Genomic DNA, 18049 nt, shown 5'->3' with positions numbered 1-18049 from the left:
TGTGGAACTTATTGCCAGGGGATGTTGTAAAGCCCAAAGATATAACTGGGTTCAAAAAAATGAGATAAGTTCCTGGAGGATAGGTCCATCAGTGGTTATTTATCAAGATGCTCAGGAATGCAACCCCATGCTCTGGGTGTCCCTAAACCTCTGACTATACTCTGATTTAGATTAAATCTCTGGAAAAGCTTCCTTTCTGTACGCACAGTAGGACAATGAAACAGTCGCCTCGGGAAGTGTGGCAGCTCCTTTGTGGAGGTTTTCAAGAGGCTGGAGCCATCTGTCTTGGATGATTTATTCCCAACAAATCCTGCATCTTGACAGAGGGTTAGACTAGATGACCTTTGCGGTCCCGTCTAACCCTATGATTCTATGGCTGCCAGAAACTGGGAGTGGACGAGAGGGGATGGGTCATTTTGATAATTGGCTTGTTTTGTTCATTCCCTCTGAAGCATCTGGCACTGGCCACTGTTGAAAGACACTAGGCTAGATGGCCCATTGGTCTGACCCAACATAGTCATTCTTATGTTATGTTCTTATGTTCCTAGATAATTTTGGATGTCATTTCAGATCACTGCTCTGAGGATTAGTTAATGAATGTTTCTGAAGTGTTTTGAGATCCTCACACAGAAAATTATTTATTCCATTGTAGCATCTAGAAGCCCCAGCCGGGATCAGGTCCCCATCGTGTCAGGTGTTTCACAGACACACAGTGAGAGACAGTCCCTGCCCCGAGGAGCTTACAGTCTGAACAGACCAGAAAAATTATTATCCCCTCTTTACAGGTGGGCGATGTGACGGGTTGGATCACTGAAAATTCCTTGGGAACGGCCAACTGATGTGCTGAGACTACCTCTGAGCCCACCTTCCCGGGCAGCTTGGGACTTCAGTGCCCTGCCTGATTCGAGCCAGACACGCTAGCCTGCTACAAACGTAGTCCCAGGTCTGAACAACGTCCCCCAGAAGCTACAGGCTTAACTGAAAACAGCTTAAGAAGTGTTCCTGTCTCCAACACTCAGATGCCCAGCTCCCAATGGGGTCCAAACCCCAAATAAATCCATTTCCCCCTGTATAAAGCTTTATACGGGGTAATCTCATAAATCGTTCGCACTCTATAACATTGATAGAGAGATACGCACAGCTGTTTGGCCCCCCCAGGTATTAATACATACTCTGGGTTAATTAATAAGTAAAAAGTGCTTTTATTAATTACAAAAAGTAGGATTTAAGTGGTTCCAAGTAATAACAGACAGAACAAAGTGAATTACCAAGCAAAATAAAATAAAACACACAAGTCTAAACCTAATACTGTAAGAAAGTGATTACAGATGAAATCTCACCCTCAGAGATGTTCCAGTAAGCTTCTTTTACAGACTAGCCTCCTTCTAGTCTGGGTCCAGCAATCACTCACACCCCTGTGGTTACTGTTCTTTGTTCCAGTTTCTTTCAGGTATCCTTGGGGGTGGAGAGGCTATCTCTTGATCCAGCTGAAGCTAAAATGGAGGGGTCTCCCAGGGGCTTAAATAAACTTTCTCTTGTGGGTGTAGACCCCCTCCTCTCTCCTATGCAGAATCCAGCTCCAAGATGGAGTTTTGGAGTCAGAGGGGCAACTCACATGTCCATTCATGACTCAGTTCCTTACAAGTGGCAGCCATTGCTCACATGCTACCTTGAACGTCCCCAGGTAGACTTCTTATGTGGCTTGGGGTCTTCCTAGGTTCCCTTGTCTGTTAAGTGTTTCTTGATTGGGCACTTAATTTGCAAATTCCTTTCTTAGGAAGCTGACCAAACGCCTTACTAAGGCTACTTAAAATCAAACAAGTACACAGCCAATATTCATAACTTCGAATACAAAAAAGTTACATGCATACAAATAGGAGGAATAGATTCAATAGATCATAACCTTTGCAGAGATATGTTACATGGCATATGTAGCATAAAACATATTCCAGTTATGTCATATTTACATTCATAAGCATATTTCCATAAAGCATTATGGGGAGCAACATCACAGGGGAATTGAGGCCCAGGGAGATTAAACAACTTGATTAAGGTCATAGGGGGAGTCTGGCGGAGTCCGGAATTGAATCCATCTCTCCTGAGTTCCAGTCCAGTGCCTTAAACAGGACCTGTCACCTTTGCTGCCCTGTTTTGGTGTTACCATATGGCTGGCAGCCCAGGTTGCTTAATTCTGGCTTACAACAGTGAGACAATCCTTTTGTCTTCCAATAAATAACCCCATAACAATTCTCTACAGATGGAACCACATGAGGCCAGACCCCAGGTGGTGTGAATTGGCCAGCGCTCCATTGGAATCAATGGGGCCAGATCCCCAGCTGGTGTGAATGAGCCCTGCTCCACTGGAGCAAATGAACCAGATCCTCTGCTGGTGTAAATCAGCATCGCTTCATTGACTTCAGTTGAGCGTTGTGGATTTACACCCGCTGAGGAACTGGCCGTGAACATGTGTTCTAATAAACACATGCTCTGTTGAGCCCACATGGCTGCTGTGAGGCATCTGCCCTCAATTATGAAAGGCCTAGGACAGCTACAATAGCAACCTGATATACTTACTGTAAACCACAACTGGGGTGATTCATAGCTTTGAAAATACAAATAAATACTTGAGTAGGGGCTATGTTGCCCAGTATAATTGCAGACCTTGCCTTCAGAGATGTGTATTCATCTCACAGCGAGGTGACCTCACACAGGACTCGCTAGGGCAAATTTCACCATTCAGAGATAAACATAGAAATGCCTTCTCCATTATACCCCAAGTGCAGGGTGTTGGATGTAACCTACTTTAGTTAGGCCCAAGTTATGGGGAAGAACAACTCCTTTGGTGACACCCACTAGAGAAAGATTTGCCTAGCCGGGAACAATGAGATGAAAATAGCTCGCAAAGAGAAGAGGAAATGAATGTTATTCAAGTCCAGGGGTTAAAATTGCCAAGTGTGACTATAGGGAGGTGAGTTCAGAAGATGGTGGGAGTCCGGACTCCTGGGTTCCATTCCCCACTCCATAAACGTAGCCAACTCTGGAGGACAGATTCTGCGCTCACTTATGTTGGAGCAACTCAGCTGAAATGAAATGGAGTGACCAGGGCCAAGTCAGTGGGAGAGGAGAATCTGGACCTGTGATTTCAGTGGAGTTGATCTAGATGTCTAGGGACAGATTTTGAATGGGATTTAGGCACTTGGAAATGCAAACATCCCACCTAGTGGGATGTTGTGAAAGCGAAAAGTATAACTGGGTTCAAAAAAGAATTAGATGATAAGTTTATGGAGGGGATGGTATGATGGGATAGCCTAATTTTGGCAATTAATTGATCTTTGATTATTAGCGGTAAATATGCCCAATGGTCTGTGGTGGGATGTTAGATGGGGTGGGATCTGAGTTACTACGGAGAATTCTTTCCTGGGTGTCTGGCTGGTGAGTCTTGCCCACATGCTCAGGGTTTAGCTGATCGCCATATTTGGGGTCGGGAAGGAATTTTCCTCCAGGGCAGATTGGCAGAGGCCCTGGAGGTTTTTCACCTTCCTCTGCAGTGTGGGGCACAGGTCACTTGCTGGAGGATTCTCTGCACCTTGAGGTTTTTAAACCATGATTTGAGGACTTCAATAACTCAGGCATAGGTTAGGGGTTTGTTACAGGAGTGGGTGGGGGAGATTCTGGGGTCTGCGTTGTGCAGGAGGTCAGACTAGATGATCATAATGGTCCCTTCTGACCTTAAAGTCTATGAGATGAGTTCCTGGAGGATAGGTCCATCAATGGCTATTAGCCAAGGTGGTCAGGGATGCAACCCCACGCTATGTGTGTCCCTAAACTTCTGATGCCCAGTGAGTGCCACGGGCTGTGCGTTGTGTGAAGTACTTCCTTAGGTTTGTTTTAAACCTGCTGCCTATGAATTTCATCAGGTGACCCCTGGCTCATGTGTTATGTGAAGGGGTAAATAACACTTCCCTGTTCACTTTCTCCACACCCCTCATGATTCTGTAGACCTCTATAAAGTTATAAATCAAGGATCTTTTGGATAAGGCTGCTCCATTCGAGTGCTACAGGGATCCCGGAGTATCTCAGAACCCTCGAACGCTGGGCAGGCAGTCCCAAGGTCACTTCATCGCATGAGGTTCCTTCTCTGATGATAACACTGCTTCTGCAAACAGCTGCCACTTTCTAGCACTAAGCAACGTCCTGATGATGGAAGCCAAAGGATTTTAAAGCGACCTTGCAAACTCCGGGCTTCCAGCAGCTCTGACAGTGTTAGTTCATTGCTCTTTCCTGTCATCAAAAGATCTCAACGCACTTTACGATGATTCTTCAAACCAATCCCCACCCACCATCATAATCCCCACGTTACAAATGGAAGCACAGAGCTGGGGGAAGTGACTTGCCCATGTTCAGAGAGTGAGTCTGTTGCAGCACTGGGAATAGAACCCAAGCGTCCTGAGCCATTAGCTAGCTGCAGGAGACCCGGCTTCAAGGCCTGCTCTGCCACAGGTTTCCTCTGTGACCTTGGGCCAGTCACTTAACATGTCTGTGCCTCACATCCCCGCTGTAAAATGCAGCTAATATCCCTGCCCTTACACACAGGGGGGTTGTGGGGACAAAATGCCATAATGATTATGAGGCTCTCAGGTACTATGGTGACCATATAAGTACCAAGATAGATATACTGTGTTCACCTGCCCCTGAGCTGGGAGTTATGGCTCCCAGCCCCTGCTCTGACCAGCAGGCCTTCACTATCACCATGGAGATTTCAGATTGGTTCTCTAGGACTTTTGAAGGATTCATCCATCTTTATACAACATAGGTATTTATTGGGTAACAAGGGCTGTGGACTGAGCTGTCTATGGCTGGGTCATGGACATCAGGACTGAATCAGCTAAGCCAGACTGCCACAGATGTAGCAATTAGTTTAATGGGGCAGATCCTGTTTGATGCAAACCCGTCGTCAGGGCCCGATTCGCTGCAGAGCAGGAAGGAGATCGGCAAGCCTGGTTTTAACCACGGGGGGGAGGTGGACTGAGAAAGGAGTGGGGTGGAGATAATTATTTTTGCAGCGGGAGGGGGCATTTGGGTAGTCTCTGGGACACACCCACCTGGAGAGGCCCTGACATTTACAACTATAGCCTGGTATGTTTGTTTTGTGTTAATATGAAATCAGAGGAACTTGGAAAGACCCCTGTGAGCTGGGGATTCCCTTTAAGAGTTGCTGGTTGGAACTTGTCTGTGTTAGCAAAGTCTGTGTCCCTGGAGCAAGGGAAGGGCCTACTGTGGGGCCTGGGCTGAAGACCCAAGAACAATACCAAAAAAGAGAGACCACGGATGTGAGCCTGGGACAGGCCAGTTGCTAGCAAAATGGGCATCAGAGGGGATCATAGCTGCAGCTGAATGAGCAGCCCATGCCTCGTACCCTTTCAAGGTCAGGAGTTGTTTGCACTGGCTTGACATTTGTACGGTCTCAATCTAGAGGAGGGAGGAAGGAAAAAGTGGTTAGGGTGCTGACTTGTGACGTGGGGGTGCCCTCTTCTACCATAAACTACTTGGGTGACCTCAGCACAGGACACGGAGATGGGAAGGGGGTCACCTGGGCCATGGCCTGGCCTCTTCTTGGCTGGGCCAAACCTGAATGGTGCTGTGACCCCGTGTGCTAGGTCACAGCATCATTCACTCAAATTAGGAGGTGGTGGGTGTAAGGGGCTCCTGGGCCAAGGGGAGGGTCAGGCTGCTGGTGGTGTGGGTGCTGAGAGGGGAAGGGGAGGGAAAGCTATTCTCCCCCCCCCCCTCCCCACACACACTTTAAATCATACTCTGCAGCCCCTGGACTTTGGGCAAGTCACTTAATCGCAGTGGGCCTCAGTCCCCCATGCATACAATGGGTGTGACATGCTCCTGTCTCAGGCAGGTGTTGAAGGTTTTTGAGGGGCTCTGGGAACGGGGCCCCCAGAGAGATTGCATCAGTGGAATTCCTCTGGCTTTACGCCAAGGCAGCTGAGATCAGAATCTGGCCCTGGGACCCTGACAGGAGGCACTGGCGAGTAGGAAAAGTGTTTAACGGGGGATGCCGGCAGGAGTGGGGGAGTTGTGCCTTAGGTTATGGCTCACCCCCCCTGTTGGTTGCTTTTCCTGCCACAACCCCCTTCTGGCAGGTAAATGACTTGTCTGGCGCACTCACCCACCGCCCAGTGGGTGCATGTGACACTGCTCTACCAGTCAGACCCTTTGTGTCAGGAGCTGTATGAGTTTACACTGGCTTGGAACATCCACCAGCAGTTGCACCCGGATGGGTGGGTGGCTCCCCGGATGCTATCTTGGGCCTGTGACGTAGGGCAGGAGGGGAGCAGCCCACTGGGCCTCTGTAGCCATTGTTTACCCAGCTAACGCGGGGCAAAGTTCATGTTTTACAGCCTGGCACAGCTCCCTGCTCTCACCCTCCTACCCTGCTCGGTCCCTGTGGAACGTCTCCACCTCGCTCCCTAGCAATGCTTGTGTTCACAGGGAGCTATGGAAACGCTGAGTGGTGCCTGCCATCAGAGGAGCACTGAGCCAGCACCGTGTAGAGCCAGCCCTGAACTTCTGTTGGAAAAGGTGAGTCCGCTTCTGTGTGACCTCATGCAGGGGGGAGGGGGTGAGGAGAGTCTCAAACATGCTGGGCCCCCACCTGTGGATTATTATCCCCATTTTACTGATGGGGAAACTGAGGCATGGGGGAGGGATTTACTCCTGGTCATGTAGAACTATTTTTCCCAAAGATGTCAGCTGCCACACTGGGAGCTGGAGTTTCAAAAGACCACTGCACCTTGGGTGCTGCAAAGGGAGCTCTTTTGAAAATTCAGCTCCAATTATAGGTGGTGAGCCTTTGGAAAACTGGCCCTTAATGAGGAAATGGAAGACCTGGGAGTAGAACCCTGGGAGTCCTGACTCCCACTCTCCTGCTGTAACCCCTACACCCCCCACCCCCTGCCCTGCCCCTAGTTTTGTCCCCAGTGGTTCTTTCTGAAATCTGAAAACATGACAGGAGAATTCTCGGCTGGTTTTTGTGAACCGCCCCCCCGGCTTGTTAGAATCAGAATTCCTCAGCTGCAGCTCCTAATGGACAATTCCCCCCAAACACAGACACACCGAAATGTGTAGCTGCCAGTCGGAACATCTTGGGTCTGTCCAGCTAGGCTAGACCCCTTCTGAGAACCCTCTCTCTGGGAGGGGGGTTCTGCCCGGATGCAGCAGATACCAAGTGAACATGAGAAATAAGGAGTCCCGTCCCGTGTTTCTGTGGAGTCAGTGCAAACCGGGGGGGAGGGGGGGGGAATGAAGAATCGGGTCAGTTCTTCTATCTATTGTTCTATAGGGGTTCTTACACTGCGCTTATCACCCAAGTACGCGAGGCCCAGCTTCTCAAAGGCATCGAACCCCCTAATTTCCACCACACCTGTCCGTTATGCATGAAGCACCGTGACGCCACATCAGTTTACGTGTCATTTGGTCTCTCATCTTCTCCCCAAGGGGAGACGCGGGGACAGTGGCCTGTCTTGTTTGGGTAGGGTTGTAGGGGGGTGGTTTTATTTTAAGACACACACGTTGCTCTGTACTTATGTTAGAGAAGACAGCTCAAAGAAGCGCTCCTTGGCCTTGGAGCGGAAGGTGGGGAGGTTTGGGATGGGCCTGAGTTTCTGAAGAAGTTCATTCCACAGCCTCGAGAGAGCTCTGTCTCTCAGCTTTGCTGCCTCCGTGGTTTGAGCAAGGCTCCCCTCTCGGGTCTACCCCGCCTCTAAGGGGCAACTTGCTTGGTGTGAACACAGGGCAAGACAGAAATTTGCTCTGGTTCAGCGCCTCTCTTCACCCAGGTGCAGGATCAGGTCCCCCTGAGCTCATCCTCCTGGAATGCAGCACTCAGCGCAGCGGAGGAGGGGGAAAAGAAGGGGAAATGGCACGCCCTTTTGGCAGAGGAGGAGGACGGACTGGCTCCCTGCGAGTTGGGATGCGAGGAGGTGGCTTTGCTGCAGATGCTTCTTGTAGAAGGGAAGAAATGGCCTTCTGGAGGCTGCAATCCCAGCTGGCACTGACCCCTGAAGCTGAGGGGGGCCAAGAAGCACCCTGCCCAGACGCCGGGGGTGAAGAGGAAGAGGGGATTTTTTGCCAGGTAGGCTCTATCCTGCGCTGGTGTCTCTAAGCGGGGGAGGGAGGGAATCCTATTAAACTTCTCCCAGCCCCAGGCTGCGTGGAGAGGGGCACCGAGTTCATGCTGAGGCCTAAGGGTCGATGGTGCCTTGCAGGAAGAGATGGTGAGGGACCCATTGCTTGGTCTTGTGGGTAGCTGGCTGGCTCAGAGGACTGGGAGTCAGCCTCTGGACGGGTGGCTGGGAATCCTTCTCCTCTGATCCCCACCGGGAGGCTGGTGTGAACTGGGTTTGGTCACTGGGTCTCGCTCCAGATCCCACAGCTGAATAGCCAGGTTCAGAGAGGCCGCAGGCAATGGATGCCCCCAGAGGAGGGCCCTGCCAGGGGTTAATGCTAAGCTCCATTGGCAGGACAGCAATGGGGAAGCTTGGCTTGCCCAGGCTGGTCTGTCTGTGGAGATGGAGGGTATCAGTCTCTGGGGCTGGCAGGCCAACACCATCACAAGGCTCTTACAGTGAAGGGAGCAGCAGGCTGAGAGGAAGGATGGTGCAGTGGTTAAGGTGCTTGCCAGACCTATGTTCAAGTCCCTGCTGTGCTATAGGTCCCTTATGGGGCTGTGGACAAGTGACTAAGATGCAGCTAGGTGCCTAGTGGGAATCCCAAAGGCACGTCACTTTTGTAAACTGCACTGAGTGCCTACGCACCTTTCAAAATCTGCCCCGCAGTGCCTACGTCCCTTTTGTAAATGGGGCTGTTAACTGGGGACGTCTGCACTACAAAAAAACCCCAAACCTGTAGCAGAGTCTCAGAGCCCGCGGCAACCGACTCAGGCACCCGGGGCTTGTGCTACAGGACTAAAGAGCAATGGAGATGTTCCCGCTCAGGCTGGAGGCCGGGCTCTGAAACCTGGCGAGGGCAGGAGGCTCCAACATGAGTCCATACATCTATGCTGCTGTTTTTAGCCCCGCGAGCCTGAGTCAGCGGACCCTGGCTCCACGACTCGCTGCCGCAGGGGGACAGGTTTGCAGTGTAGACGGACTCTAAGGCACTTCGGAGTTCACGATAATGTCCCCTGAAGTCTTTCTGTGGCCTCAGATCCCCATCCGTACAAGGAGGAAAACAGCATGGCCCCCACAAGGGATTTGTGAGGATCAGTACATGGAAGACTTTGGCCTGCTCGGGTATGATGGTGACAGGGGCCAGCTATCCTAGACAGATGGAAGAATTCACCTGCCCATGCTCAGAAAGACGCAGCATGGAGGGGTTAGCGTCTCTGCCCGCTGCACGTCGGGGCCACAGGCTTTGTTATCAAAAAGCAAACAGGGCCGTGGAGCATTCGCCCTGCTCCTCACGTTGCTTCCTGAGGCTTTCTCACGTGGACATGCTGTGGCCCTCTCTCCCCAGGTTCTGTTCTCACACGCAGCAGTGAGCTGGCACGAACATAAAACCCCAATCAGCTTCTTTCTTCTGCTCAACTCTGAGAAAGAGACAGTCTGCTTCTCACAGCGGCTCCTGGAAACTTCCTTGCCGCGCCCCAAACAATCCCTCAGCGCGCTAGATCTCTTTCCAAGTCCTTGCCTGCTGAATCACAAACAGAGGAGAGAGAGTTGGCTGGTTACTCACCCAGCACCTGCAAAGAAAAGCACCACAACAAACCAGGGTGAACGGGACAGATTCAGTGCAACAATTAACTCATTCTTCTTTGCAGCAAACCTGGCTTTAGGGAGAACTCTAGGCCCTTGGGAATAACTGGAGAAATCAGGAGAGGGAATGTGGTTGAGTGGTTAGAATAACAGTTTATGTGTCAGCACTCCCTGGGTTCTGTTACTGCATCTTAGTGTAAGTGTGGCCTAGTAGCTAGAACAAAAGAGTGGGTCTCAGGACTCCTGGGTTCTCCTGCTCTTGGTTCTGGGTGGGAACATGGTATGGGTGTGAGAGCAAGGGCTTAGAAGGCTGCACACCTAGGTTCTTTTGCTGACGCTGGATGGGGAATGTGACCCTAAAAATTAAAACAGAGGTGTTATCGGTTCTGTTCTTGACCCTGCCATAACCTTGCTGGGTGACATGGGGTATTTAATCAGTCATGACCTGCATGCCTCAGTTTCCCTTCTGTAAAATGGCTATGACACCACCTCAAGGGAGTGCTGTGAGGCTTAATTAACCAATATCCGTGGTTGAAAAGGTGCTAGAGAAGCATGATGTTAATACATGGCAGGAGATCAAAAATGACGATTAGCCTTCTCTGAAGACACTTTAGCAAAACTCCAGAATAATCTCTGTGGATAGGCCAATTAGGCAGCAGCTCCAATGGAATGTACTACCCAGAAGTAAATATAGCTGACTTCTATATCTTCTTTAACCAGCTATGCCATTAAACTTCTCTTTGACATACTTCTTCTGCAGGACACAATCTTCACCCCCTTCCTTGTTCTGGGCTGCAGCTGCTAAAGTTACTTAAATATCCCTCCAAAGCAAATGACTAGAAAACAATTCAGTTATGTTATGTATGTTTTGCTCCAATGCAAACAAATGCAAGATTCTTCAAGTTCATGGACCACATACATGTCATGTTCTGGATACAAATGACTGCAAAATTAATTTAGAAACAATACATGCAGCCGCGATTATACAAATAATAGCAATGAAATTAAGTTATGCATTGTATGTAAGTCCATATATTTAATTCAAAAATAATAAAAATCTGTGAATGAATTTGCATGTAATATACCTTCCAGTACAAATGGCTGGAAACGACAGTTAAAAATCCTGCATTGATTTTCATATAATTTCTTGACACAAATTGAAAACATCTGAAATTTTGAATATTTTTTTTTTGCATTCCAATTAAAGTCAGTGGAAAGCAATTGTAAACTATAAATTCAGTATCAGAGGGGTAGCCGTGTTAGTCTGAATCTGTAAAAAGCAACAGAGGGTCCTGTGGCACCTTTGAGACTAACAGAAATATTGGGAGCATAAGCTTTCGTGGGTAAGAAGTGAGGTTCTTACCCATGAAAGCTTATGCTCCCACTACTTCTGTTAGTCTCAAAGGTGCCACAGGACCCTCTGTTGCTTTTGATAAATTCAGCCTCCCCCTTGTATCAAATAACTGTAATGTAAATATTAAAACCCATATCATGTGTACATATATTTAGTTAGCCATAGGATAAATATCTTAGAAAACATAAATAACAGTCATGCATTTTTCCATGTAATATCCTCCAATGCAAATAATTACAGAAGAACTTAGAAGAGTTCCGTAATTAGACCATTAAATGACATGGATTAATTTCCATCTATTATCTCCCATGCAATTTCGCGAAAGGGGGAAATGATGATTAAAAGCCCATACTTTAATTTGCCAATGCAAATAGATGGGCGCAAACAATTGATAACGAGAACCATACATGGGTACAGAGTGCAAACATACTGCGGGCCCGCCCAGACCTTGAGGTGGCTACAATCTACTTGATGTACGTGGCTCCATAGTACACGATTTGAACAAAAGAGCCTGCCCCGCTCCACCGTAATTTACAGACCCTACCCCCGGTGTATTAATTTATATGCAAGACCCCTCACCACGGGGCGGTTCTTTGCATATGCAAGATTCCCACCTCGCTGTATATTCGTTTACCTGGAAGACCCTGACCCGCCGTGCGTTTATTTACATGCAAGACCCCACCTTGCTTTGCATTAATGTACATGCAAGACCCCACCTTGCTTTGCATTAATATACATGCAAGACCCCACCTTGCTTTGCATTAACATGCATGACTCCGCCCTGCGGTATATTAATTAATAGGCGAGACCCCGACCCGCCATGAATTCGCCAGACTCCGCCCTACTTCGCACTAATTTACATGCAAGACCCCGCCCTGCTCCCATCCGCCCTGCTCCCCGGGGCGCCGTGCGCGTGCGCGGGCGGCAGCAGCCGCCGCCGCCGCCGCACCCCCAGCGCGAGCCGCGGGCTCAGAGGAGGCGGCGCGTGAGGAGGCGAGGCGGGGAGCGCGGCCGGGCAGGCAGGCGCGGAGGGGCGTGGCCGGGGGCGTGGCCGGGATATCTGGCGCGGGCGGGCCCCCTCCCCGCCGCTCAGTGGTCGGAGCCGGGCCGGTGCTATGAGCGCGGTGCGGAGCGTGTGCACGCTGGCGGAGGTGCGGCCGGACGGCGAGAATCCGGTGAGCCCCCCGCCCCCCCTGCCCGGGCCTGTGGGGCTGCAGCCCCTCGGGGGGGGGGCACAACGGGCTACCTCTCCCCCCTTGTGGCTTTGTGGGGGACCCCACTCAGTCCCTGGGGCTCCTCCTCATGCGTCCAGGGGGGACCCCCATAGTCCCTGGGGGCTCCTCCACCTGGTTGCGGCTCCTCATGGGTCCAGGGGGGACCCCCATAGTCCCTGGGGCTCCCTGCGCTGGTCTCACCCCCTGAGGCTCTGGGGGACCCCCTCAATTCCTGGGGGGCTCTGAGAGCTGGTCTCACCCCTTCCCGGCTCCAGGGGGTACCCCTCAGTTCCCTAGTTCGGGACTGGTCTCCTGTACCCCTAGTGGGGGGCACCCTCTCTCCTGTGTGTGTAAGTGGGGTGGGGGTTCAAAGTTGGATCTAGCTCCTTGCGGCTCTAGGTGGTTGCCCCTTGATTCCTGACATGGCTGCGGGGTTCCCCTGTGACTTCCGGGTTCCTGTCCCTAGGGCTGTCCACCTTCCTGCAATGGAAGTGGCTTTGGGCTTGGATGTAGGGTTTGTGGCGGCTGGCACGCAGGGGGTGAGGGATCTGTGGCGCACCTGGTTGCAGCTCTGAAGGGGAACCCTGGTCTGAGATGAAGACCCCTGCCCTGCTCCTTTTTGTGGGGGGGTCAGCCCTTTGCAAGGGAGAAGCAGGAAGGCTCTGACATGGGGTTAATGGAGGGTTATGGAGACTCCAGTATCCACAAAGCCTTTCTGTAACTTTCCTTGGTTGTTGAAAGCTGCCATAGACAGCAGGTGGCTCCTGGACTGCAAACAGGGAAAGTTATTAGACCCTAATGCAGAACAGACAGGGCTTTGTTTCAATCTCTTACAAATGTAGTTCCATGATAAGGGTTTTTTTTCCCCTTCCCCTTCTACTAATTTATTTTGGCTTCTAAAAATATTAGAAGCCTTGTTGAATGTTTATCAAAATGTTATCCTTAAAGTGTTTATGTCCTATAATCTTGTATTACCGTAACATACTGTAGGCTTATTTTCTTTCATAGTAGCACCTTTTTCTCTGTGGCACAAACGTGTGCTTCAAGTGTTAAATACGGTCAGCAGAGTTTGTAGATCAGAATATTCTCCAGGCTAATCAGAAATCTTTAGGCATCCTCAGTAGTGTTGTACTCTGTTTTATATTTTTTGTTTTAAGAAATTTTAGGCACTCTAGGTCTATGATGATGTGGCCAGATAAGGACCTAGAGAGAAATGTAAACATGAACACCACAAGAATCATTGCCTGCTACACCTTTATTTATCTATTTAAAATATTTATAAATATACAATTTATATAGCACAGCTTGATGTCATGCCCACAGATATGGGTCATGTAATGTTTACTACATTTGTGGGAAAAGTCATGCAGGCAGCAAATGGTTTTGATATAATACAGATGTCAAATAACTATATCCAGATTGTGCTAATAGAATTGTGTGCTTTGTGTCTGTAGTCAGGGTGATAATTACATTGGGGATTTTAATAACAAGATTTGAGTAATCTAGGCATCGGCCATTGCTGGTAGTAAATGTGTTTTGGTTGTTAGAAAGACAAGGTGAGTGAGGTAATATCTTTTATTGGACCAGCTTCAGTTGGTGAGAGAGACATGCTTTCAAGGTTACACAAAGCTGAAGAGGGACTGGTTTTAGTTGTTAGTCACTTTACAATTAGGCTCTGTTTTGTGTGGTTTGTTTTGTTCAAAGTCCTAAATTGCTTTCAGCAGATCTCATTGATAGGAATGCGAGCTCTTGGTGTGGCTTACAGTTCTTGACAATATGTTTGTTCTTTGGGTTAGTGATGAAGCAGAAATATACTGGATCTGATAAATTGGGTTTTCCAGAACCCCAAGTTTTCTAGACACAGCTCCAGGCACACCAAATTGTTCATTTGGGTCCTGCAGTCAGTCCTGTGTCAGTCAATTGATCCAATTTTCTTTCTACTATATAAATATTAGACAAGAAAAAGAAGCTAGAATCTTAATATCTTGGGGAGAAATCCCGCCTGGAAAAACATGGCTCCCATAAATGTACTCTGGATTTCTCCTGTGCAGTTGTTCAACAGAACTTTAATTGTTTCATGTTCAGTTCTCATTATCCTTGCCAGTATCAGTCCCCGGGCCTTTGTTCCTATTGAAGGTGACTCATCTTTGAGTCTTCTAATGAGAGAATCCTAACTCCCTGCAGCCCTTCCCTACCATATATGGAACAGTTGTGGTGTTATGCAGGTACTGCATACATGTTGTGTGGTACTGTAGTAATAAGCAACCCTATCACACCTTGCGTCTTCAACAGTTGGCAAACATTACCTAATTACTCTTCATAATACCATTCTGGTCAGTCCAGTTCCCATTTGCCAAACCGACACAGTTGAGAAGTGACTTGTCAAAGGTCACCAAGTGATTCAATGCTGGTGTCGGATTCCTGGCTTTCAGTCTCAGGCATTCTTCCCTGGTCTCAAAAAAGATAATCCTTCTCTTATGTAGCTCTCCATTCACTTCTTTAGTCAGGTCAACATAATCTTCTGTTTTTAACCGAGGTCTTTAGTACTCCACTAACCTTCTCTTTTCCCTACATTAATTTTCTTGCTTCTGGATGCTCTTGAGGCTAGATAGCTGAAACATACTTTGCTGAGCAGTGCTCAGTATCTCTTCCTTCAGTTATTTAACTAATCTGCATCCATTGTGTTCCTGCTTATTTTTGTTCTTGATGGGTTTCACAGCCATGAATATGCCACGATCACAAATGAGGTCTAAAATTGGACTTTTCAAAATATGTGAATCCTAATTCAGCTACTGACCCTATTTCACTTCCCCTTTGACATCAGTTACCTTATATTGTGGCGGAAATGTCTCCATTTAGATTATTTTAAATCTTATGCATTGAAGAATCAGAGAATGTCACACTGTTAAATCAGATACCACTCCATCACTGCTGCCCGCTCAGAATAAACTCTTGACATCAGAAGTGTTTTTTTTTTTAAATAAAAAATGGCATCTCCTCTAACTGTAGATAGTTCTTCGCAGAAAACGGTACAAAAATTGTCAGGTTTCCTTTAGCTCTTCCTTAATTCGTGACCCCTGTAGTAAATGCTTTAAACATGTGCAATTCAGGGTGTGTTGGAAGCAAAGAAAATTGAGCAAGTTGCATAATCTTTATGCAGCAAATAGCTCAAGGTTAATATGATATTTACTAAGGTGTTGCCATGTGAGGTTTGTTCCAAACACGAGGTTGTTTTTTTTAATAGGTAGTACATAGCGCTTACTCATTAACTCACAGACACACCTGTCAAGTTACAAAGAACACCTTCTGCCTCCAGTAGAAAATAACTGGGGGCAGTAATGTGTATTTCCTTAGTTTCTAAATTGTTAGTGTTTTTTTTCTAAAAGGGGGGGGAGGGACCAGCATAGTCATGGTTTTAAATGTAGCTGGAAGGTAGACAAGTGGGATTCATCCCTGCTTTAACTTGATTGCAGTCAGTGGAGTTACATGGGCCAAATGCATCTCTGGAGGAGTTGAATTTGACTGTCCGTAGGGAAGAGAGATTAGTGCAGACTTCTGGGCATGGTGGTCTCCTTTTCACTTAGGATTCTTACAAGGTAAATGAGTGCCTGAATTTACATGTACTACAGCAGCGAGGTTTGGCCATGCTATGAGAGTTCATTTTAGCATTCTCTTCCAACTCCTTTTTTTCCCACTGATTTAATTCTCCCAGAAAATTAACTTAATCAGGTAGGGTTTCTTTATGCTCATAACACCTTGATTTTAAGCACAAGGAAATCTACCAGAAACTTAATGCAAAATGAATGTTACTGATAAGAGTGAATTTGTGCAGTTTTGTAGATTAATCTTTATTTAGTACAAATAGCAATGAAAATTAAAACATTGTGCTGCGTGGACTTGGAGAGGTCTCTGCTTTTCTATAAGATCAGAGAAAGAATACGTGACCAGATAACACGTCTGTTCCAAAAGTTTTCAAGACATTTGTTTGGATTATGGTTAGGAAGCTCTTCTTAAAAATGTGACGCACTTTTATTTAGAGCTCTGAAGGATCCATGCTTGCCCAAGGTTTGGCTATGCTTGGAGCTAGTCTATCTAGCTTCTTTGTTAAACTTGCATAATATCAGTGATGTCTGCTCCAAACTTCTCAAATGATTGACTTGGGAAAGATTAGTTTGACAAGATTGAAAGCATTCATGGAATCTTATATCTGGGATGATTGACTAAAGTGCCAGCTCCACAGCAGGAATGTTTTTTATGAGACAAAAAGAACAGGAGTACTTGTGGCACCTTAGAGACTAACGAATTTATTAGAGCATAAGCTTTCGTGGGCTACAGCTCACTTCTTCGGATGCATAGAGTGAAACACACAGACAGAAGATATTTATACATACAGAGAACATGAAAAGATGGAAGTACGCATACCAATTGTAAGAGGCCAATCAATTGAGATGAGCTATCAGTAGCAGCAGAAGAAAAAACTTTGAAGTGATAATCGAGATGACCCATAGAAGGTCCCCCATGTTAAGTTCTCCTCACACCTTCTATAGCCCACGAAAGCTTATGCTCTAATAAATTCGTTAGTCTCGAAGGTGCCACAAGTACTCCTGTTCTTTTTGCGGATACAGACTAACACGGCTGCTACTTTGAAACCCGTCACTTATGAGACAGTACCTGTTCTCCCAGGTTACATAATAGCTTGCGGTCAGTCTCAACGTTTTTTTCCATAGAGAATTTTTTTTTTTGCTCTGCCACCAGCTATTCCGAAGCAGATGCTTGTTTGCTGTAATAGAATGTCGCTGTAGAAATACAAGCAGTAAATGGGAAGGATGTGGGGGGAAACTCACTGAATCCTTGTCTCTTTCCTATGTCTACAGGATTTTCTTTAGCCCTGCCATCCCAAAAAGCATTATACAAGTTTTTGTATGTTTGTGGTATCTTTGGTCTAGGGTAGTGGCTCTCAAACTACCATCTTGTGTCTCGCTACTTAAGATGACCATTCTCTTAGTCTCTCTTCAAGCATCTCCATCTTAATTTTGTATCTTCCCTATGGCAACTAGAGGCACCTGTTTATGTTGGAAAAAGTAATAAGATGTTATTAAAGGGATGATGGAAATAACTAGGCTCCAGTGCAAGGAGTGGGTCTGGTTGATTAGATTAGGTTGATTAGATTGCTCTCATTCTGTATCCGTGCGGTTCATTTCTTGGATGTTCAGTTTCACGTTTATCAGCACCGACTCAGCCCCCTTTGTTGCTTATGGCCTCAGTTGCTCTAGTAGCACCTGGTCACTCTGTTGTTGAATTTATGTGAGAGGTAGCCAACAAAGGCAGATGTGGAGCAGTTGCTTAGGGTGCTGTGAGGTGCTTGTGAGTTTAGCGGATTAGAAAATTTCTGGAAACCCAAAAATTCTGGACTGAGTTTCAGGTAGCCATGAGAATTACTGAGACTGGTGAATGCAGCTCTGTAGATAACGAATAGCCCATGGACTGCAAGTCGTAGGAATAGTCACTCCTGCTCCTTTTTTTGCAGCAAATTTATATAGCATTGAAGCAGTTTTCGTGGTGTGCAGACAATAGCAGGCATGCATTGTAGCACATATGCATAGTTTGTAGCATTAGCAAGTCCGTTTTTTAAATATTTGCCCGCTGCAGAGCTAGGCTGTTAAAAGATTGTTTAAGGAGTCCCAATTTCTAGGCATGCAGTATAGATGACGTTTTAC

General features: G+C 47.4%; 1 protein-coding gene across 4 annotated transcripts in view; it reads left to right on the top strand.

Moving 5' to 3' along the window:
* Positions 1–7804: 7804 nt before the first annotated feature.
* TUFT1 (tuftelin 1) overlaps positions 7805–18049 on the top strand; it is a 30327-nt gene continuing 20082 nt past the window's right edge. Inside the window, exon 1 of one of the 4 annotated variants that reach the window (XM_054010613.1) lies at positions 7805–8143. In XM_054010613.1, coding sequence (XP_053866588.1) covers positions 7928–8143 — 216 coding nt within the window. In that variant the 5' untranslated portion in view covers positions 7805–7927. Of the gene's footprint in view, positions 8144–12175; positions 12294–15835; positions 15929–18049 lie in introns of those variants that run through there. The other 3 variants (XM_054010614.1, XM_054010615.1, XM_054010616.1) reach the window with 3 other exon arrangements.

This window comes from Malaclemys terrapin, chromosome 21 (genome assembly GCF_027887155.1).
Source record: "Malaclemys terrapin pileata isolate rMalTer1 chromosome 21, rMalTer1.hap1, whole genome shotgun sequence".
Classification (NCBI taxonomy): Eukaryota; Metazoa; Chordata; order Testudines; family Emydidae; genus Malaclemys; species Malaclemys terrapin.
Note: the sequence above shows the minus strand (reverse complement) of the source record. Positions and strands in the feature narration are given on the sequence as shown.